The sequence below is a fragment of the Hipposideros armiger genome, unplaced genomic scaffold (genome assembly GCF_001890085.2).
Source record: "Hipposideros armiger isolate ML-2016 unplaced genomic scaffold, ASM189008v1 scaffold_862, whole genome shotgun sequence".
Classification (NCBI taxonomy): Eukaryota; Metazoa; Chordata; class Mammalia; order Chiroptera; family Hipposideridae; genus Hipposideros; species Hipposideros armiger.
Window position 1 is genome coordinate 425,735 of NW_017732212.1, and position 19,106 is coordinate 444,840.

The window sequence follows — 19,106 nt, forward strand, 5'->3', positions numbered from 1 at the left end:
CTTAGCTGTAAAGGGCAGTGTCACTGGCCCTCATATGTGGGATCCGAACTGGGGCCCTCTGGCGTCCCAAGCCAGCTCTTAACCATCGTGCCACTCGGCCGGCCCCCCCTTTTTTTTAAATTTTATTGGGGAATTGGGGAAGGGGAACATTTTTTTTTAAGTACCCATCAACTTCAAGTTAAGTTGTTTTCCTTCAATCCTAGTTGTGGAGGGCAGAAGCTCAGCTCCAAGTCCCGTCGCCACTGTCAATCTAGTTGTGGGGTTGGGGGGTGCAGCTCACCATCCCATGTGGCAGTCGAACCGGCAACCTTGTTAAGAGCATGCACTCTCACCAGCTGAGCCATCTAACCGCCTGTTCGCCACAGCTCAGCAGCAGTTCAGCTCGGGCGCAGGTCACTGGCCCATGTGGGAATCGAACTGACAACCTTGTTGCTCAGAGCTTGCACTCGTAACCAACGGCGCCATCCGGCCAGCCTCAATATGCACTTTTTCAATAATAAGTGATACTTTCAAACAGTGCTTCATACATTTCTAGTTTCTGTACTATCCTTCTTAGTTTATTTTAAATTGTGATAAGCATATTCATATCTTGTGCTAAGTTGTATATTCAGCAAAATTTCTTTCAAATTTACATTCTCTTATTTGTTGTAAGCAGTGGGATAAGCCTTCTATTAAGCATGCAGTTTTTTATATAGTCATGGGTTGGTTTTTTTTTTTTACTATAGAGCTTTATTAACTTGTCCTAATTGGTTCAAAATATCACCCCACACAGATAAGTTGCATACAAATTTGTAATCTATTTTTACCAAAATGCTTTCGATTTCAGAATAATGTATTTTGTCATTTCATATTATATATTTTAGCATATGATAAACATTTTTTATTTCTGAGCAAAATGCCTTGATTGTATTTGATCTTGGTGCCCATTGGGTATCTGTACATATTTTAGTGTAGTTTTTAGAGCAGACATATGCATATCCCATCTGCTAGTCTATTCTAGCATTTCACAAATCTTCACACTATATTTGTACCATATTTTGCCATGTATAATGCGCACCAATGTTTTTGGTCCAAATATTCAGGGGAAAAAATCTTTCATTTTAATTTTTTAATTCAAATTTTTGTTGACATTTAGGTACTTGTTTTTTGTATTATAAAGGAATTTTAGCATTTATTTCTTAACATATTATGGTACAAGAAATTTTATGTAACAAATAATTACAAAACACAAGAACAGATACAAGGTACAAGACATTTCATGTACCGGTAACAAATTTACGATATATAAGCATCATAGAAGGCCAAGAACTCTTCATCATTGCAAGTTCATTTTAAGTTCAACAAAACTGATTATCGTATTCCAGGGTATTATTTTGTATATGGATATCATTATTGATTTCTAGAGTTACACTTTTAACTCATAAGCATAAATTAAAAAATTAAAAACCTTTATATAGATACGGAATTACTACTACCCATGTATAATGTGCATCCTTATTTTTCCTTCACAAATTTGGGCAAAAAAGTGCACATTATATATGGCAAAATACGGTGTCAAATCATGTTATACATCTTAAACTTACAGAGTATTGTATGTCAATTCTATCTCAATAAAGCTGAAAAAAATTAAAATTAAAAAATAAACTTGATCATTTTCAGTAGTTACAATACTTTATAGCAAAAATTGTACTTCTCCCCTATCATTTTGATTAATTTCTGCACATATTTTTCTTTTTTACTGAACATTGCACCACTTTATTTTTTAGATGCCATAATTGTCTAGATATTAATCAAATTTAATATAAATGTAAAATATGTTTATTTTAATTAATGCAATATTTAATTAGAGTAAATATGCATAATATGTACTTAATTAAGAGTCATATAAATTATGATATTTAATAATAAAATAGATGTGCATACCAATTTATATTTTAAAAATACAAAAATCAATCATTACAAACAGCAGAAAACTATGCAGATTTCCATGCAAATCTGGCGAAAAACAAATTGTGAAAATAATTTTTTATAGAAGAATTTAATAACAGTGAACTACTTATTAATGTTTTAAGTGAATAAAGTTTAAATGTTTCCTGGTTGACTTTTTTTCATGGTAAAAAAAAGTTTATTCAGAAAATGATATTTGATCAGATTTCACTTATGAAAAGTCAAATATATTAACACATGTAAATAACATTTGTATTCCTTAACTGTTGTTAATATTTAAAAATCACACAAACATGTAACAAAATGAAACTTTCCCTTTTACCTTACAACACTGTACATTGCAGCTATAAACAATGGAAAAAACTTGTCGACTTCCCTCAGGATGGAACAATGACCTTCAAAAGAAATTGCAAGTGTGAAAGATTTTTATATCATTGACCCTGCCCGCTCCCCACCCCACCACACAACTTACATAATTCTCAGGGTAGTCCAAGTGCAGGATGGAATGCTGTCATGATGTAAAATTTTGATATTTTGGGCATCGTGGATTGCTTTGCATTTTTACTTTTTTCAATATTGCATTAAAATATTATTCATCCCTATTACTAAGTTTTTGGCATCCCTTTAAATTTTGCACCCAAGGCAAGTGCCTCACTTACCTTACCTTAATCCCAGCTCTGGTTGGGTCTTTTTTTTTTTTTTCTGGTCTTAAAATCCTTGCCTTGGGCTGGCCAAGTGGCACATTGGTTAAGAGTTGGCTTAGGACACCAGTTCTGAGCAGCAGGGCCCAGGTTCGGATCCCACATTAGGACCAGTGATGCTGTGCCCTCTACAGCTAAGATGCTGAATAACAGCTCGACCTGGAGCTGGGCTGCCATGAGTCGCCGGCGACGGCGTAGGCTGCAGTGGGCTCCTGTAAGCTACTGTGAGTGGCCGGCAGCTGTCATGAGCTGGCCAAGAACCGCCGTCAGCCGCCTAGAGTCACTGTGAGTGGCCGTCAAGTGGCCAGCAACCGATCTGCCTCACCCGGGAACAGTGCAATAATACCAACAAGGGCCAGTGAAGCGATGTCCTCAACTAGACTGAAGAACAAAAAGACAGCAACTTGTCTGTTCCCCTTCCCCATTCCTCAGAGCTGTTCCCCGCCCCCGAATTCCCCAATAAAATCTTTAAAAAAAAACCTTGCCTTTAATGGGAGCTTTTAGTTCATTTATATTTTATGGAATTATTTATATGGCGAGGTTAAGCTCCATCACAATGTTGTTTTTGATTTGTTCCTTCTGGTTTTTTATCCTATGTTCCTCCTTTCCCACCTTCTTTTGAGTTAACCAATTATATTTTAATATTTAATTGTTGTTCTTCTACTGGCTTTTCATCTGTACCTGTTTTCATTCTTTTCTTCAGAGGTTGCCCTGGTGATTACAAAATCCATCCTTAGTTTATTACAGTCAACTTAAAGTTAATGCTGTACCATTCCACCTCATGTGGAAAAACCTTGCAACAGTATAGTCTCATTTCCCAAATCCTGTCCTTTGTGTTATTATGTATATTACATCTACATACATTCTAAATCCCACAATTCCTCTTGATTCTTTTGAGGCATGTTTTAGGATATTTTAGAGAGGATCTCTAGCCACTCTAGGGCTGAGGTGGCTGAACTCTTAAGGCAGGGCTTTTCTGGTATGTCTATTTCTCAGTGCGGTACTGTGTGAGGACTGTCCACTCAGGCTGGTCAAAATACCGGTCTCTCAGAACTGTGAAGGCATCCGTTCAGTTCATAGAAACCTAGGACTGATCTCTGCTTGGACTCACAGTATCTCATTCTAAGTCTGCACAGCCTAGTATAATATTTGGCCAAAGACCTAAAACACCTATGGTGATTTCTGGAAATCTGCCTCTACGCAGCTCCTTCGTCTCCAGTACCATGCTTGCTACACTCAATCCCGAAATCTGATCTCTCCCCCACCAGCTCAGCTGTATATCTATTCTCTACCTAGGCTCCACTTCCCTAAAGGGGTCCTGAAACTGACCCAGGCAGAAGGAAGGTATGAGCAGGCTCACTGTGTGCTTCCCTTCTCAGCCAACACACTTCATCCAGCAGAGTATAGGACACCCGGGAGCCTTGATAAAGGTATCTGTAGAATGACACCAGTTTCCGTCTCATGCCAAAAAAAAAAAAGGCTGAGTTGACAGATGGAGAAAAAAACAACTGTGTTTGCTTAAATACACAACCCGTCTTGCCTTGTCTTTTGTGATCTTGAAAATTTTGAAGAACATTAGTTAAGTAGTGCGCAGGATGTCCTGTCCCTCAATTTGCATGTCGCTGCTATTTCCTGATGATTACACTGGGGTTATAGGGTTTGGGGGAAGAATACTATGAAAGTGAAATGTCCTTCTCAGTGCATCACATCAGGGAGTACGTGACAGCCATCTTATTACTTGTGTTAACATTCATCTCTTGGTTAAGGCGGTGTCTGCCAGGATTCTCCACTGGAAGTTACTGTTGTACTTTTCATACTCTTGTCATTAGAAGCAAGTCACTGAGTCCAGCTCATATTCAAGAGGAGAAGGGGAATTAAGCTCCAACTCTGGGAGAATCAAATACAGGCATACCTCATCTTACTGCATTGTGCTTTATTGGTTTTGTTTTACAAAATGAAAGCAAAACCCTCCACCAGCAAAAAGATTACAATTCACTTTATTGCGTTGGGCTGGAGCCAACCCTGTTATAAGTCTGAGGTATGCTTGTATTTAATATTATGGAGGTGATACTTTAAGGCTGTGCAACTATTGTGTTCACCTTAGTTTTGACCATTAATTTTAGCATTTAGTGAATCAGGTCTGCAGCTATTACTACTGTGGTATTCTAATGGTAATTTTCTATTTCCTTCATTCCTTCTATCTTTATTTGGAATTCTTACATAAGGCAGTTCTCCTATCTCCAGAAGTTATTTGTTCAATCACATCACTTATATGTCATGGAAATTTATTTTATTTTTGGACTATAATCCAATACTATCATTTTTTGTTGTTGCTCCAATTCCAGCTTTAGCCACTGGGAGCTCTTTCAGGTTGGTTCCTGTATCCTTGATATATATATATTTAGTACCTCCTTTCTGGTACTACACAACGTTCCAGGCTCATCTTGTATTTCCCTACCCTGATCTTAAAATCAGACATTTCTCCAAGGAGCCCTGGCTTCTTTTATTAGAAATAAAAGCATCTTATTTCTAATAATTAATAGCAATTAATAGCATTTAGAAACCAAGATTTGAATACTAGATGTGCTTGTTGCTTCTGGAATAGCACAATGTCTAGGCCTTCTCAGTGGACAAACTGAGAAACTGTCAGAAACCATGATATGGCAGCCAAATGCAATGTGGTATCTGTGGTAGGGAGCTAAGATGGTCTCTCAGTGGTCCCTGCCTACTAATGATGGTCCTTTGTAATCCCCTCCCCTTGATTCTAACCAGTAGAATGCCGGGACACTGAGGGGTGACACTTCCATTAGATTACAAGAGACTGTAACTTCTATTTTGCTAGCTGACTCTCACTTGCTGGCTTTGATGAAGCAAGCTACCATGCTATGAGATGCTTCACGGAAGGAAAGGCATAAATGGCAAAGACTGAGGGCAACTCAAGCTGACAGCCAGCAAGGAACTGAGGCCCACAGATCAACAGGCTGCAGAGAACTAAATCCTGCCAATCCAATAACCACAGCAGCTCAGAGCAGATCCTTCCTCAATCCCACCCAACATCTTTTGATTGCACCCTGGCGAGAGCCACTGGAGTAGGGGGACTTAGCTAAACCAGCCTGAATTCCTGACCCACAAACACTGAGATATAATGAATGCGTTTTTTTAGCCATTAAGATTGTGGTAACTTGCTACACAGAAAGAGATTACAAATACAGTATCTTTACTTGAATCCTAGGACAGAAAAAAAGCATTCGTGGAAAAAAGTGAAATCCAAATGAAGTCTGGAGTTCCTTAGTACTGTGTCAAATGTCCTTTGCATTGACAAATGTGCCATGGCTATGTAACACGTTTTTAACACTAGAGGGAGCTAAGTGAGGGGTAAGGAAACTCCAACATCTTTGCAAGTCTTCTGTAACTCTAAAATTATTTCAGAAAAAAAAAATTCTAGCTGTTACATATTTTCTAGAGAATAAGACAAATTTGAGGACAAAAATAAAGGTATCAGGGAGCCACCAGTCTAGTGGTAGATTCAACAACCAGGCCTTAGGGGTCAGTGTGATGATAGGCTAGAAAGGAGTAGCAAGTGTTGTGCTCAGTCAGCTGGGGAAGACACAGGACCCAAGTCCCAGTGCGCAAGGGTTGACTGCTGGGGGAGACACAGGTTCAGGCCTGATGCCTGTCCTGGGAGTCGGGTCTGGTTGAACAATTCCAGAAATACTTTTTCCCAGCCTTCAAGGTACTTGTTGTTCACCTCTATAAAATTCCCCCAGAATGTCAACATCTGTTCCAAAATGGAATTGCTTGCCTATTCCTGACCTTTATGGTTTCTTTGCCCTTTCTCCCTCTGGAATGCCTCTACTGTCTGCCAGCAGATTATTTTCACACACTTCGTTATGTTTCAAAAGTGCAAGAAAATCTTTGCCCCTCTGCCCTCAGTGACATTTTCCCAACTAGAGCCCTCCTTCATCTGCCTACCATTTAGCTCTTCATCCATTTACCAGCTGTTTATCTTCAAATAGTTATATTCCTTGGTTTCTTCAAATATGAAACAGGAATAAGAAATCAGTATTTCCTTGATGAGTATTCCTTTTAGAATAAGGTGAACCATTTGCCAACAGTTAGGAGGGTGCCTGGCAGGTAGTTAAGGAGATTGTTTTTGTTGGCAGGTTATTTCCCTCCAGCCCCGTTGTAGCTAAATTATTTTATTCATCCCTCTTAAATCTGTTTCTTTCAAGAACCTTCCTTCCTCCTGGCCTGCATGAGCCATGCTCACTGCATAGTCAAAAGGACAGGAGACTCTTTGCCAAAGTTAAAAGCGCATCAAACACGCTTAGCATTTATTATTTTAATCACAAACCTACAGACCTTTCAGTACACCCTCCTTGGGGCTTGGCTTCAACAATCCAAAGCTGACAATCTTGGGTGTATGTGGTAGGGAGGGTGGAGATGAGTGGGGAGTGTCCGTTCATAACTCTGAAATGACGATGGGGAAGAGGCCTCCAAATGGAGAGCTGGGTGGAGGCCAGAGGTTGGGGGGTGGCCTAACTTACAAGTAGAGGGTCAGTAAAAAAAAAATCAGATAAAAGAGTACGTGTTTTTGCAACCTTTCTTCCAAGCCTCTGCCTTGTTGGGACAAGCTTCTACTTTTTCCTGGGCTGGAGAAATCCCCAAAAGGGCCCCTCCCTTCATCCTATTCCTCTACATGTTGAAAAAAAGTAATGGGATGCTGGCTCTGGGAACCTGGACTCAGTACCCCCTATCCCCCATCATCTCCCCAAACTGCCCTTCAAGGAAGAAGACAGGACTCTGCCCAAGGGTAGGGGGTCTAACTCTCACTCCTATTCTAGGTCTGGAATGTTAACCCACAAGATTTCAAGATCTGCCCCCTTCCCCAAGGGCAAAGTCTGCTCAGAGCCCTCCTAGGTTAGGTCACCTTGGTCCCTAGTTAAGGCGGGGTGCTTAAGTACCACTCCTCCCTTCAGTGGAATGCTTGGATGGGATGTTACTGAGGGACAAGGGCTGTCATCTCCACATAGTGGCCTGAGCTCTAAGACTCCTCCAAGCCCGAAATACCCGCGCTGGGCTGCTCCTGTAGGGAAGGGGCGGGGCCTGGCTCCTTTTATTGCTGGAAGACTGAGTTCCCAGGTGAAGGGTCTGGCTCTCATCCTCAGTTCTGTTCCTGGACTAGGCAGGACAGGGGTCATGGGAAAGGGGTAGGACTTAAATCCCCAGGGCTGAAACTCTATCATTTTGACTCCCCTGCCTTGCCAGGATGGACTAGACGGGCAGTTCTAAGACAGGGGATGGGGGGAGCATCCCCACACCTCCTTATCCCAGGAGACCTGGCTAGGACAGTCCCCAAGGGACTGGGATGGACCTCATCCAGTCTCCTTCCCTCACCCGGGCACGGGTGGGTCCCACGGGGCAGGGATGAGGCAGTGATCTCTGGGGGACAGGCCCTGATTTCACCACTGGCCTGGCCTGTGGGGGAAGGGGCAGGGTGTCACCTGCCTCCTCCTCCCATCTCTTCCCCCAGAACACCTGGGCACGACAGTCTCATGGGAGGGTGTGGGAAAAGGAAGAGGGCTTCATCCTAACTTGTCCTCCTTTCCTGGGTGGGGAAATCCCAGGGGAGGGGTGAGACCTGATCAGGACTCCTCCTCCATGCTGAAGCTGCTGCGGCGGCTGCTGGCCTTAGAGACAGCGGGGGACACCGAAGACAGCAGAGGGTCAGAGGCAGCCCGCAGTGGAGACAGGGCACCCCCCGACAGTCCCCCCACCACCCCCTCCTCCTCTTCCATCAGAATGTCCGTCAGCCCCAGGTGGAAAGGGTCCCCCAGATCCCCCAGGTGGTCACTGTTAAAGTGCAGGTCCAGAAGGGCATCCGAGGGTGGCACTGGGGGCTGCTGATGAGGAGTACCCTGAGCAGGCCCCTCCCCTGCATGAAAGGTCGCTGTGCCTGGCCTGCCCTCCTCCTCAATATCCAGCTGCTCTGGCTTGAGGCTGTCTGAGGCTGAAGTTGTGGCCAGGGAGAGCAGCCCTGGGGTGGGAGGGACCGGCAAACCATGGATCTGGGCCTGCAGTTCCAGCTCCTGTAAAAAGTAGGGGGTAGGTGTGGGATAAGATGGAGTTCAGAGCCCCTCAGAGGCAGAGGAGTGTAACAGTTAAAAGGGCAAGTTGTCCTGGTAGGCATTCAGCCTGCCACTAGTTGCATAGCTTCAGGCAAGTTGTTTAAGGGCTCTGAGCCTCAGAGCCCCAATCTGTAAAATGGGTATAATAATGGTCCCTGTTTCATAGGGTTATTGTGATGATTACCTTAGAAAATGGAGATAAGGCTCTTGTCACAGTGCGTGGTATAAGATAAACACAAGGTATGCTAGCCAGTACCCATTATTATTTTTGTTACTGTTATGATTACTACTTATCACCATCATCATGGGAGTTGGGAAGCCCCAGGATCCCCCAAGTATGCCAGGAGGGGAAATCCTGGCCAGTCCTTCCCCTGCCTCTGCCTGCAGGAAGCCCTTCTCACCCCTGCCACCACCTCCTCCTTCCAGACCTGAATTCGGAGCTGCAGACTGCGGTTGGCTTGCTCCAGAGACCGCTGCCGGCTCTCCAGGTCCTTGGAGCGCTGCTGCTCCTTCTGCAACTTGCGGATATAATCCACAGAGGCTTTCAGGATGGTGCCCTTGTTCCAGCGCATCTCCCTGTGGGGCCAGAGAAGGAAGAAAGAAGCGAGTGCTGCATATGGAATCTCTTGGGAGCTGGGGATTGCACCAGGTAGATGGAGCACCCTTCCCCATGCCTAGAACTTAGGGTAGGGGTACATCAAGGGTATGGAATGCTCACCCCCTTACTAGAACCTTCCAATATTGCCCCCAGCCCAAGCTAGGAAGCCCTCTCTGACCTGATCCCTCATTGATCCTCACCTCAGACCCTGATTCATCTCATTACAGTCACAGTGGCTTCTCAATGCTCCCAGGACATGGAAAACCATTCCCACCTCAGGCCAGCTATACACTCTACCTCGAACACTCTTTCTCCCCAGATACCCACACAGTTACTGCCTCCCCTCCTTAGGCTGTTTACTCAAATGCTTCCTTGCCCATTGAGGTCTGTTCTATCCCCGCCTTCCTCACCCCAAATTGCAAGCCTCCCCAGCATTCTCCCATCTTCCTCCTATTCTTTATTCTTCACCACAACACTCATCATAATCGCATGAGTTTTATTTATTTATCTTGTTTGCCATCTGTCTGACCCCACTAAAATATCAATTCCGTGAGGTCAGGGATTTTTGTCTATTTTGTTCCCTCTAGTTGCCTCAGAACCAAGCATGGTATCTGGCACAAATCAGAAGCTCAGTATGTTTCCTGAATAAATAAAGGAAGCATGAAATAAACAGCAAACTATGTGCCTATGTCCTACAGGGACCAGACGAGGCACAGGGACCATAACGTCATGAACCTAAAATTTTAGGTGAGGACATAGTCAGGGGCTGCGACCCTGCTCAGGGTGAGGAAAGCTGGGTAGGAAGGGGCCAGAGAAAAGTAGAACTGCTGGGCGGTTCCCACCCAGATTGGAACCCCCTGGGAACAACTTTAGGGGACCAGGGCCCCCACCCCACCTTCCGCCTGACAGGGGCTCCAGGCCCAGACTCACGGGTCACTGGACTTGGGGATGAGGGTGCCCAGCTCCTTGATCCTGTCGTTAATGTTGAATCGCCTGCGACGTTCAACTATGGAGGCAAGAGAGAGTCATCAACAGGCCAAGGACAGAAGAGGAGAAACTGGGGTGTTGGGAAGCCGTTACAGTGACAGCCCACCCCCCTCCCCACCCCAAGGCAGGCTGGGGCAGAGTGAAACAGGGTTGCATAACACGCTGACAAGGGCATGCACTCTTACTCACTTAGGTTGTGATTGTCCTTCTTCTGCCGTTCCTTTAAAAGGGCCTTGGCCTCCGTCTCTGAAAGAGAGTGGAGGTGGTCAGGGTCTCGGCACAGGAAAGATGGTGGGCAGCATGTGATGCCGAGGTAGACTTTGGTGGGCACAGGCGGGAAAGTGATTTTTTAAAAACAATGCCACTCTTTTTACTGTTTTTTAACAAGCCGTAGTTACAGGCCATTTGTTAAACCCAAGATGAGTCAGCGGGGTGAAAACAAGACCCCGGATATCATGGGGAAAAAGAGGGCAAAGAGTCCTCCTGTTTCTGTCTGATTAAACCCCTCCCCCCAGAATCAGGCCCACCCCCAGAGATGGCAGACATGGGGCTAACCCTGGCCCTTACCCGAGATCTCCCGTTTGATGTTGGGCAGCTCAGCTGGGCAGGAGTTGCTGACAGTGATGGTGGGTGTAGCCACGCCCTGACTACTACTGTACACATCAAGTAGGTTCCCTGACACAGGCAGCTGGGGGCAGAGAAAGGATGGTTGCGAACAGAACCCAGGCTCAGCCCCGTCTCAGAATGAGGCTCCCGACCCTCCACACAAACCCAAGGACAGGCCCCCTAATGCACGGATTGGCTGACTCAGTATGGCAATCCTTCCTTCTCCTTCAAGGGAATTTCACATGGTGACTCAACAAAGGAGGACAGGGTCAAGTGAACCTACCATGCTTTGCTGGGGGATACAGCCTGCCTGGCTTAGCCCCTCCAATCCCTCAGTGACCTCTGAAGCCCATCTCCCAAACCCGGGAGCTAGCTCTGAGAAGAAATGCTGCAAAACCACCCTTCTCAGGTCTTTGTTGGCTCCTATGCAACATTTTAGTACATTGCCCCCACCCCCAACCCCCAGCACAACATTCCAATTCAGCATTCTTGGAACACTCCAACCCAATCTTCTCAGACCTTGGGAAATTGTCATGACAACGTTCCATCCCAAATCTGATCTTCTGGAGTTCCAGCCCAATCTCCAGTCTTTTGCTGTGGTGGTGTTGCAGCATCATACATATATAGTCTCCAGGTGCCATGCACCAAGGTTCTGACTCTAGTATCTTCTTACACATTCTGATCTCCCAGGATTTCTTGTCCAACTATATAACTAGCACTGCTTTTAAGCCTGTCTAGATTGTTTTCTCTCCTTTGCATTCTCCTGGATATACACTCCAGGGCAACATACTAATCCATAAATAAGTAGTCCCACCTCTTGATGAGATTTCATCTCTTGAAGCCCCGAGGTCCCAATCTCTAGATGTGTCTAAATCAATAAAAAGTTCTGATAAACCAGTACCATTTTTATATATGCATCTATCCTCTAAATAAGTTGGAAAGAAGCAAAGCTACAGCCACGTGGTATGTCCCAAAGCAAGTAATGGGGCTCTTGGAATGTCCCAGCAGCAGAATGTTACAATTTATTGGTATATCTCTTGCTCTAGAAAGTTTTATCCACTGTCTACAAGGCCCAAGCCTCTTGGCACAGTTCACTGCAAGAGACATGGTATACTGGAATCACTTCAAGGTTAACCCATACCAAGTTTTGAGATTTTTGTGTATCATAATCTCTTGGCACATTCAAAATGCTACAAAAGTCCCGTTCTCTTAGTGTTTCCCACGGTGAAGCTCAAGCACCTCGGTGTGCCCTAATATCTTCATGAAGTTCCCCACCCTGTATGTATCAAAATCTACAATGTCCACCTCTCCATGCAATCCAACGTAAGGTCCCAGGGCATTGCTATGCCCCATTTTCATCATACAGCCTCCCCCTGTATCTTAATATAATCCAAGGCAAGGGACTCTTATACATACAGCCAGCGTGGGTGTAGTCTCAGTGATAGAGAGATGTGCTAATTGTCAGGACAACTTCCCATCTTAGGGCCTCACCGTGCTGGGGAGCTGCAGCCCCGCAGGGCCTCCGGGCAGATAGCTGAGCATCTCATCGTTGTAACTGGACTCCAGGCTAATGATCTCATCAATGACATCATCAATCTGGGAGAATAAGTAAACATGGAAGAGTTAAGTTTAGAAGAAGGTGGGGTGGAGAACATAGGAGGCTCTTCTACAGCCACGTACCTCCTTCTCTGAGTTGGATCCGATGGTGAGTAGCGCCATGGGGCTGTTGGGGGCGCTGCCTGTGGGGCCAGTAGCATGGGTGGCCTCGGGGGCAGGGAGTGGCTGCACACTAGCAGCCCCCGGTGGTGGGGTGAGGGCCTGGGAAGCCAGCTTGGGCCCAAGTGTGGTGGACAGGTACTGTTTCACCTGCTGACGGCGTGCCTGCTGTAGGTGGTAGCGTGTCGGGTTCTCCAGATGGGTCTGCACCTGTGGGATAAGGGGGAGGAAGTACAGGAGGGGGCAAGGTAGAACAGGGCTCAGAACGGTGACTGACTCTGAGCCCCAGTCCCATCCTCAAAAGTCATCTGTTTCTAGGCTCAGGCCTATAAACTAGGCCCAAAATCTGAGAACCACCCCACAATACTGGTAAGTCTCCCCAGGTTCCAAATTCCCTTTCTCAGGAATCCCTCACAGCTCCCATGACCCACCCATAGCTGGCACATCTCTCAGTTTCTGGAGTCCCCTACCAACACCACCGTCAGTTCCCAAGACTCCTCCCTCATCTTTGACATCACCTAACAGACGCAGGAACTACGCAATGCTTCCCAAGATACCCCAATGGCCAAAGAACTCCTAATGCATCACACATACAATGAGGCTATACTAAAGCCACTCCATAGACCCCAGGGACCACTCGGGGCACTCACGACCCTCCATGGTCCAAGACAGCCTGTGGCCTCCAAGAGCCCCTCACAACTCCGCAATAATACACTTGAAACTATAAACACAATGAGGCACTAGCACAGCCTACTTTAACAGTACCTGTGATCTTGCTTAGAGCCCCAGGACCTCACCTAAAATCCATCATGACCAGTCACCAGAAGCCCCCTCCCAGGGCCTCTGGACCTTACCTTGAGCACCTCCCTGGGCACCTGAGCAGGGGGAGGACGGCCCAATGTGTGGCCCCCAGCAGAGACGCCGACCACAGATATGGCAGGAGAGGCAGGTGCAGGACTGGGAAAGGGAGAGGCTGCAGCCTGTTCCCGACGTTCACGCCTCTCCTGCTCCTGGGCCTGAGCCCGCATTAGCTGCTGCCGCAGCAAGACACGCGATGAAGATGATGACATGGCAGGGGTCCGGGAGCCCCCTGCAGAAGATGATGCAGACAGGGTAGCTGGGGTGGCTGGTGTGGCCTGCAGTGATATTGGGAGGCTGTGGAATGGGAAATATGGGGCCACAGGTAAGCTAAAAGTCTCAACCCAAACCTAAGGAGTCATAGTATGATGGAGTAATCACAGGAACCAGGCCTAGTAGCAGCCCTCAGAGGTCAGTCTGGTAGGGGAATTTTAGCCCTCAGTCCTTATAGTGAAGCCAGGATTTGGGCCAGTTCATATATTAAGCAGGGATGCTACTGCTTGGCTCTGGGAGAGGCGCTTTAGCCTATTTAAAGGAAAGCGGAAGGAAGCAGAATTGAGGCTGTGGTAATAGATGTGGATACAGAGGGCTCATAAGCTCAATTTGGGGCTGGAGATGCGTTGCTCCCTGAGCTCCTAGGGGTGGGCATCAGGCTACAGTGGGTAATCATAGGCCATTCTTCTTCCCCTGCCTGGGCATCTAGTTCCAGGAGCCCGTCAGTCTTGAAAATCTCAGAAATTTCACAATCCTCTCTTCCTGCCCCTCTTCCAGGTCCCCTCCCCTCTCTTAGAGCCCAGGCCCATGACTCAGCACATTTAGACTTCCCAGCTTGGGGAAAGAAAAGACCTGCAGGGTTCCTCAAGGGCTGGGGGGGTGGGTGAGTTTGTTGAATGGGGGAGGGAGAGAGCAGGGGTAGTGGGTGTGGCTCCTCCCACTTGGGCTCAGAGTTTGAGAAGGCCATGCCTGGTCTCTGGGCTCTCTAAGCAGCCATGAATGAATGGGTATGTCGGTGGGGTGGGGGAAGGCTGGGGAGGTCTAGTCCACGTTACTGAGATCCTAGTTCAGCTTGGCCACCTGCTTTCCTGAAACATGCTCTTTGTGGCCCCTCATTTTACTATCTGGACAATACAGGCTGCTGGAAAGAACGGGTTGGGCTGGCACTGAGGGCCTCTGCCCGCCAAGAGTGGATGGAGGGGCCTGAAAAATTGAGAAGGGGAGTCAGATAGAGACATACCTTGAGCGTAGTGGTAGGGGCTGGCTTTTGAGCTCGTAGAAGCTGTCAGGATCAAGGACGTTTTCTAATTCGATGTCAGCAACAATCCCAGATTCCGGAAGCAAGGAGTTCAGGCTGAGGGTGCGGGGTAGTAGGGGTTGGTGGTCAGTTTTTAGATGGAGACTTTACTCTCCCCAAAGAAAGAGAAAAAGGGAGATAGAGAAGGCGGGAGAGATGGAGGTAAAGTGTTCTGAATGTATCGCTAACATTCAGCCACTCGGCTGGGTACCACCACCATGAATTCCCATGTCTTCTCCCCTCCTTACACCCCTCTCCCCTCCCCATTCTCTTTTGCTCTGTTAGTCATAGTCTCTGAAGATTCAAAACAAGAGCAAAATAATAAGAGTGCCTGGATCCCAACTCCTAGCTGTAACACTCACGTGTAACCACAACCTGGGTTTGGAGAAAAATGGAAATGAGGAGTTTAGGAACGAGGATTTAAATTGCAGGCTTCCGGACTTTGTATTCAGATCCCTCCCAGCCTCCACACCCCCTACTGTTTTTCTGGCTGCTGAATGTGAGCCCACGTTTATCTACACACAGGCAGCACGGTAGAGCCATCACTCAGCTTAACAGCCCATTGCTAGAGGCATCCTTCAGCATAACAGCCCATTGTAACACAGATCGAATGCATCACAAAGAACTGGGGTCCAACATTGACTTTACCGGAGGATCCATCACTTTGTGAAGAAGTCCCCGCCCTCAGCCCGCCCCTGCCAGAGTTCCTGGGATGCCACCACGTACCCAAAATCAAAATGGAAATATCAGTCTCCCCTCGGTCCAACAATCTGGATTTACAAGAGGGAGAATTTCGTTGGAAGATATGCTTTATGCGAGCTTTCTTTTCTTGGCTGGATGAGCTTGCCCTGCGCTCTCCTGATTTTTGGATAGATCAAAATGCACACACCTCCAATACCAACACCCACTCACACACAAAAGAAGCCATATACACCTCTCCCTTTCATCTATTCCCACTACTGTGATGATCTAGGTTGTTATAAAGGTATTAGAAGATGGTGAATCGATACACGGAAAGTCTCCTGCTCAGCCCTCCATGCTAGGTGCAAGACCCTAGTGTGTAGAGGACATGAACATGCATGGGATGGATATGCATCCTTCAATTTAGTCAAATATTTAGAATCTTCAGAGATTGTGGGTGACTTCACCTAACAAGAATTCTCTCCCCTCCCCAAGGATCTGTCTTCCTTTCCTCACCCTCAGACGGGGCCCTAAAACCACCCAGGAAGTCGGGAAGAGGAAGCTCAAGGAGCCGCTGAGCTCAGCACAATCCCAGACAGAAGGCAATGCCCCCTCCCATCTCACACACCCATTGCACAGAAGTTGGGGGCGAAGGGGGGGCTGGGGTTTCCAAGGCCACTGATGGAAATGAGGATAAGAGACCAAGAAGGACCCACCCAGGTGGGGATGGTGCAATTGGTGCTCATTCCAACTATAACGACAGATTCAAGATTATCTCCAGGGTCTGAGAGACAGGCTGGCTGGGAGGGTGAGATAAAAAGAACATGTGTGTGTAGGGGGTGAGCAGGACTTGGCTTGCTGAGAGACTAGGGCAGGTGGCAGCAGGAACAAGAAGACCCTCTTCTGGATTCCCAGATAAGGTCTGAGGCCTTATTCTCTGAGCTAAGTAAGAGGTAACAGCATCTCCATCACCTCTGTCTGCTGGTCTGTCCCATTCAAGTCCAGACCAGGGTGTGGGAAGAGGGCTTTTCCACTATCCCTGGGATCTGACCCAGCTGGGTGGCTGGGCAAGGATTATTCTGGTCAAGTCTTGATGAATGTTGCTTCTCTTGCTCACTCACACTCGCAAGGCTGGTCCCACGCAGCATATCTGAGATACCCCCAAATCCTTTCAGATTCACCTTATCCCCAAACACAGTCTCCAGCAACCAGCCACTGGGAATCACCAAGTTCCCAAGACGGCACCTCTGTCCCCCAGGACCCCTTCTCTGACACTGAGGGGAAAAGTCCCTTAAAATCAGTGCCTCACCTACAGAGCTCCCCCTCAAATTCATCCCCCTCGTACCTGACTCAAGGACCCCAAATTCAGCCTCTAATCAGAGTCTCTCCCCCAAGTTCAGCTACCCTAGACCAGTTTCCGAATACAACACAACATGTCCCTCTATACCCAGTCAAGGGTACCCCCAAATCTGATCCAGGCCTCTCTTAATGCACTTCCACGACTCCTTTAAGCCTCAGTCCAAGCAGGCCACCGCCGGATTCTTTAGGTGCACCCCCCACCAAGACGGGCGCCCCGACGTCCTCCAAGCCTAGGCCGAGGGCCTCCAATCCTAGTCTGGGCCCCCGCTGCCCACAGATCAGGCTCCCGGGAACCCCAGCCAGCACTACCGGCCCCAGGCGGCCCCGCACCTGAGCAGCTGGGCCGAGTCGGCCGGCCTGCGCTCTTCCAACACCACGAACACGGCTCGAGGGCCCTCCGCGCTGGCCTCTACGCCGTCCCGAGCTGGCTCGGCTGCATGAGACATGACGCCCAGCCCCGGGCGAGCCCTGCCAGGCCGGTCGGGCTTCGGCCCGGTCCCCCTAACAAAATAAGAGTCCCCCTCCCCCTGCTCGCCACCGCCTCCTCCGCTAAGCCATGGAGTGAGCTCTGCGCGGGCGGGCGGCGTCGGGGAGATGGGATGGGCTGTGAGTCATCCCCCGCCCTGAACGGACCAACACCCCCGAACCTAACCCCGGACGACCGCCCTCCTCCCCCTCATCCTCTTCCCCCTCCTCCCTGGGCTGGGGAAACTCCACAGGAAGTGACCGCACGGAGGATGGACGGCTCGCTGGTCCCCGCCCTCGGAGTGACGCGACCAATTGTCGAGGGCTGGTTCAAAGGCCCGCCCTAAGCTACGCCTCCGACGCGAAGGGAAAACTAGATCGGCCGACCCTCATTCCGAGAAGGGGGATCCTAAACCACGCCCTCAGAGACAGAGGCAAATCAGCGAGAGGTAATTTGGTTAAGTCACGCCTCCTCCTCTCAAATTAACCCTCCGAAAGATACTAAACCACTCCTTGGGTCCTCTGCGCCTGTGCACCAAGGGCCAGTCGCCGCGTAGAGGATCTTCAGGCTATGCTTCTAGCTGCGGAACCGCGCCCCCTCTCGGCCAATACACGTAATATCGGCTTCCTGGACCACGCTTCAACCTCAATTTAGCCAAGCTATAACTGGGAGACGGAGGCAGCTACATTCCCTGGACGTGCGCACCAGAAACCTCGCTCTTTGGGTACCCACAGTCCAGCCGCCCAGCTAGTCTTCCCCGGAGCGCCCCGCCTATTCTTGTGTCTTCTAGAGCGGCTGTTGTACTAGGTCGTTGTGCTACACAGTGTTTAATAAATCCTTGATAAATGGTTGAGTGAGTGGAAGGGTAGAAATTAGATCTGGTCCTTTTGATGAATGACTTCTGGAAAAAGAAAAACCAGCATTTGGCTATGGAAAAGGGACTTCCCTTCTCTGAGGTTCAGCTTCCCTGACCTATTAAATGGGGGTCATAGTACCCGCCTGGCAGGGTTGTTATAAGGATTAGAAATAATTTATGAAAAGTATTAGCAGGTTGTTTGACATACAATAAGCTCTCCAAAAATTAATTGATTCATTCGTTTGTGCACTGATTCAACAAACGTTTATTGAGGTCCTCTGTGTGCCAGTTACATGTAAGCCGGCTTGCCACATTGGAGGGTCCCACCCATACCTGCAGAAGCACAGTCAGCTCGCAAAATACGGAGACATATAACCTTCCCTTTCATCTTCCCAATATCCCAAGACTCTGCCCATCAGTTGGACCTCTGGGAACTTCACTGACCTATTTGTTTTGCACCTTCCTGTATTGGCATCCTTATTTCCCAAGTTCGTTTGGTAAACACGCACATCCCCACACGCTCACACACAACCATTGTCCACAAAATAAAGATAAAATTTCTTCCGCAAATTAATCTTTGAAAAATCAATACATTACCAATAAAAATTCCAAAATAGAATTTGTGGACCTGGTGTTAAAACTCCTATGATGTCTTAAATATGTAAGAATATTTAATTTTGTAAAAGAGGAAGAAAAAGACGGGGATTGTCTTGCCAGATTCAAACTATATTACAAAGCTCTAGTAATTAAAACTGTGATATAGAGGGCCGGCCGAGTGGCTCAGTTGGTTAAGAACTTGCTCAAGCATGAGAGCTCTGAGCAACAGGGTCCCGGGTTCCATTCCGGGCTGGAACTGAGCTGCCAACAGATGGCAGAATGGCTCAGCTAAAAAAACAAAACAAAACAAAACAA

General features: G+C 47.4%; 1 protein-coding gene across 3 annotated transcripts; it reads right to left on the bottom strand.

Annotated features, from left to right (window-relative positions):
* Window positions 1–4,086: 4,086 nt before the first annotated feature.
* TFE3 (transcription factor binding to IGHM enhancer 3) lies at window positions 4,087–17,539 on the bottom strand. 3 transcript variants are annotated; one of them, XM_019629658.1, is made up of 11 exons: window positions 17,203–17,539; window positions 14,776–14,889; window positions 13,538–13,838; window positions 12,648–12,893; window positions 12,459–12,563; window positions 11,782–11,835; window positions 10,929–11,049; window positions 10,551–10,607; window positions 10,305–10,380; window positions 9,205–9,352; window positions 4,087–8,737 (listed from the first exon to the last, which is right to left on the bottom strand). In XM_019629658.1, the coding sequence occupies exons 1-11, from the start codon at window positions 17,316–17,318 to the stop codon at window positions 8,294–8,296; spliced, it is 1,782 nt and encodes a 593-aa protein (XP_019485203.1). In that variant the 5' UTR covers window positions 17,319–17,539; the 3' UTR covers window positions 4,087–8,293. The 3 variants fall into 3 exon arrangements, with proteins under 3 accessions (XP_019485203.1, XP_019485204.1, XP_019485205.1); XM_019629659.1 differs by lacking the exon at window positions 11,782–11,835; XM_019629660.1 differs by lacking the exon at window positions 17,203–17,539 and having other exon boundaries at window positions 13,538–13,773; window positions 14,776–14,864.
* Between the last annotated feature and the right edge of the window lie 1,567 nt (window positions 17,540–19,106).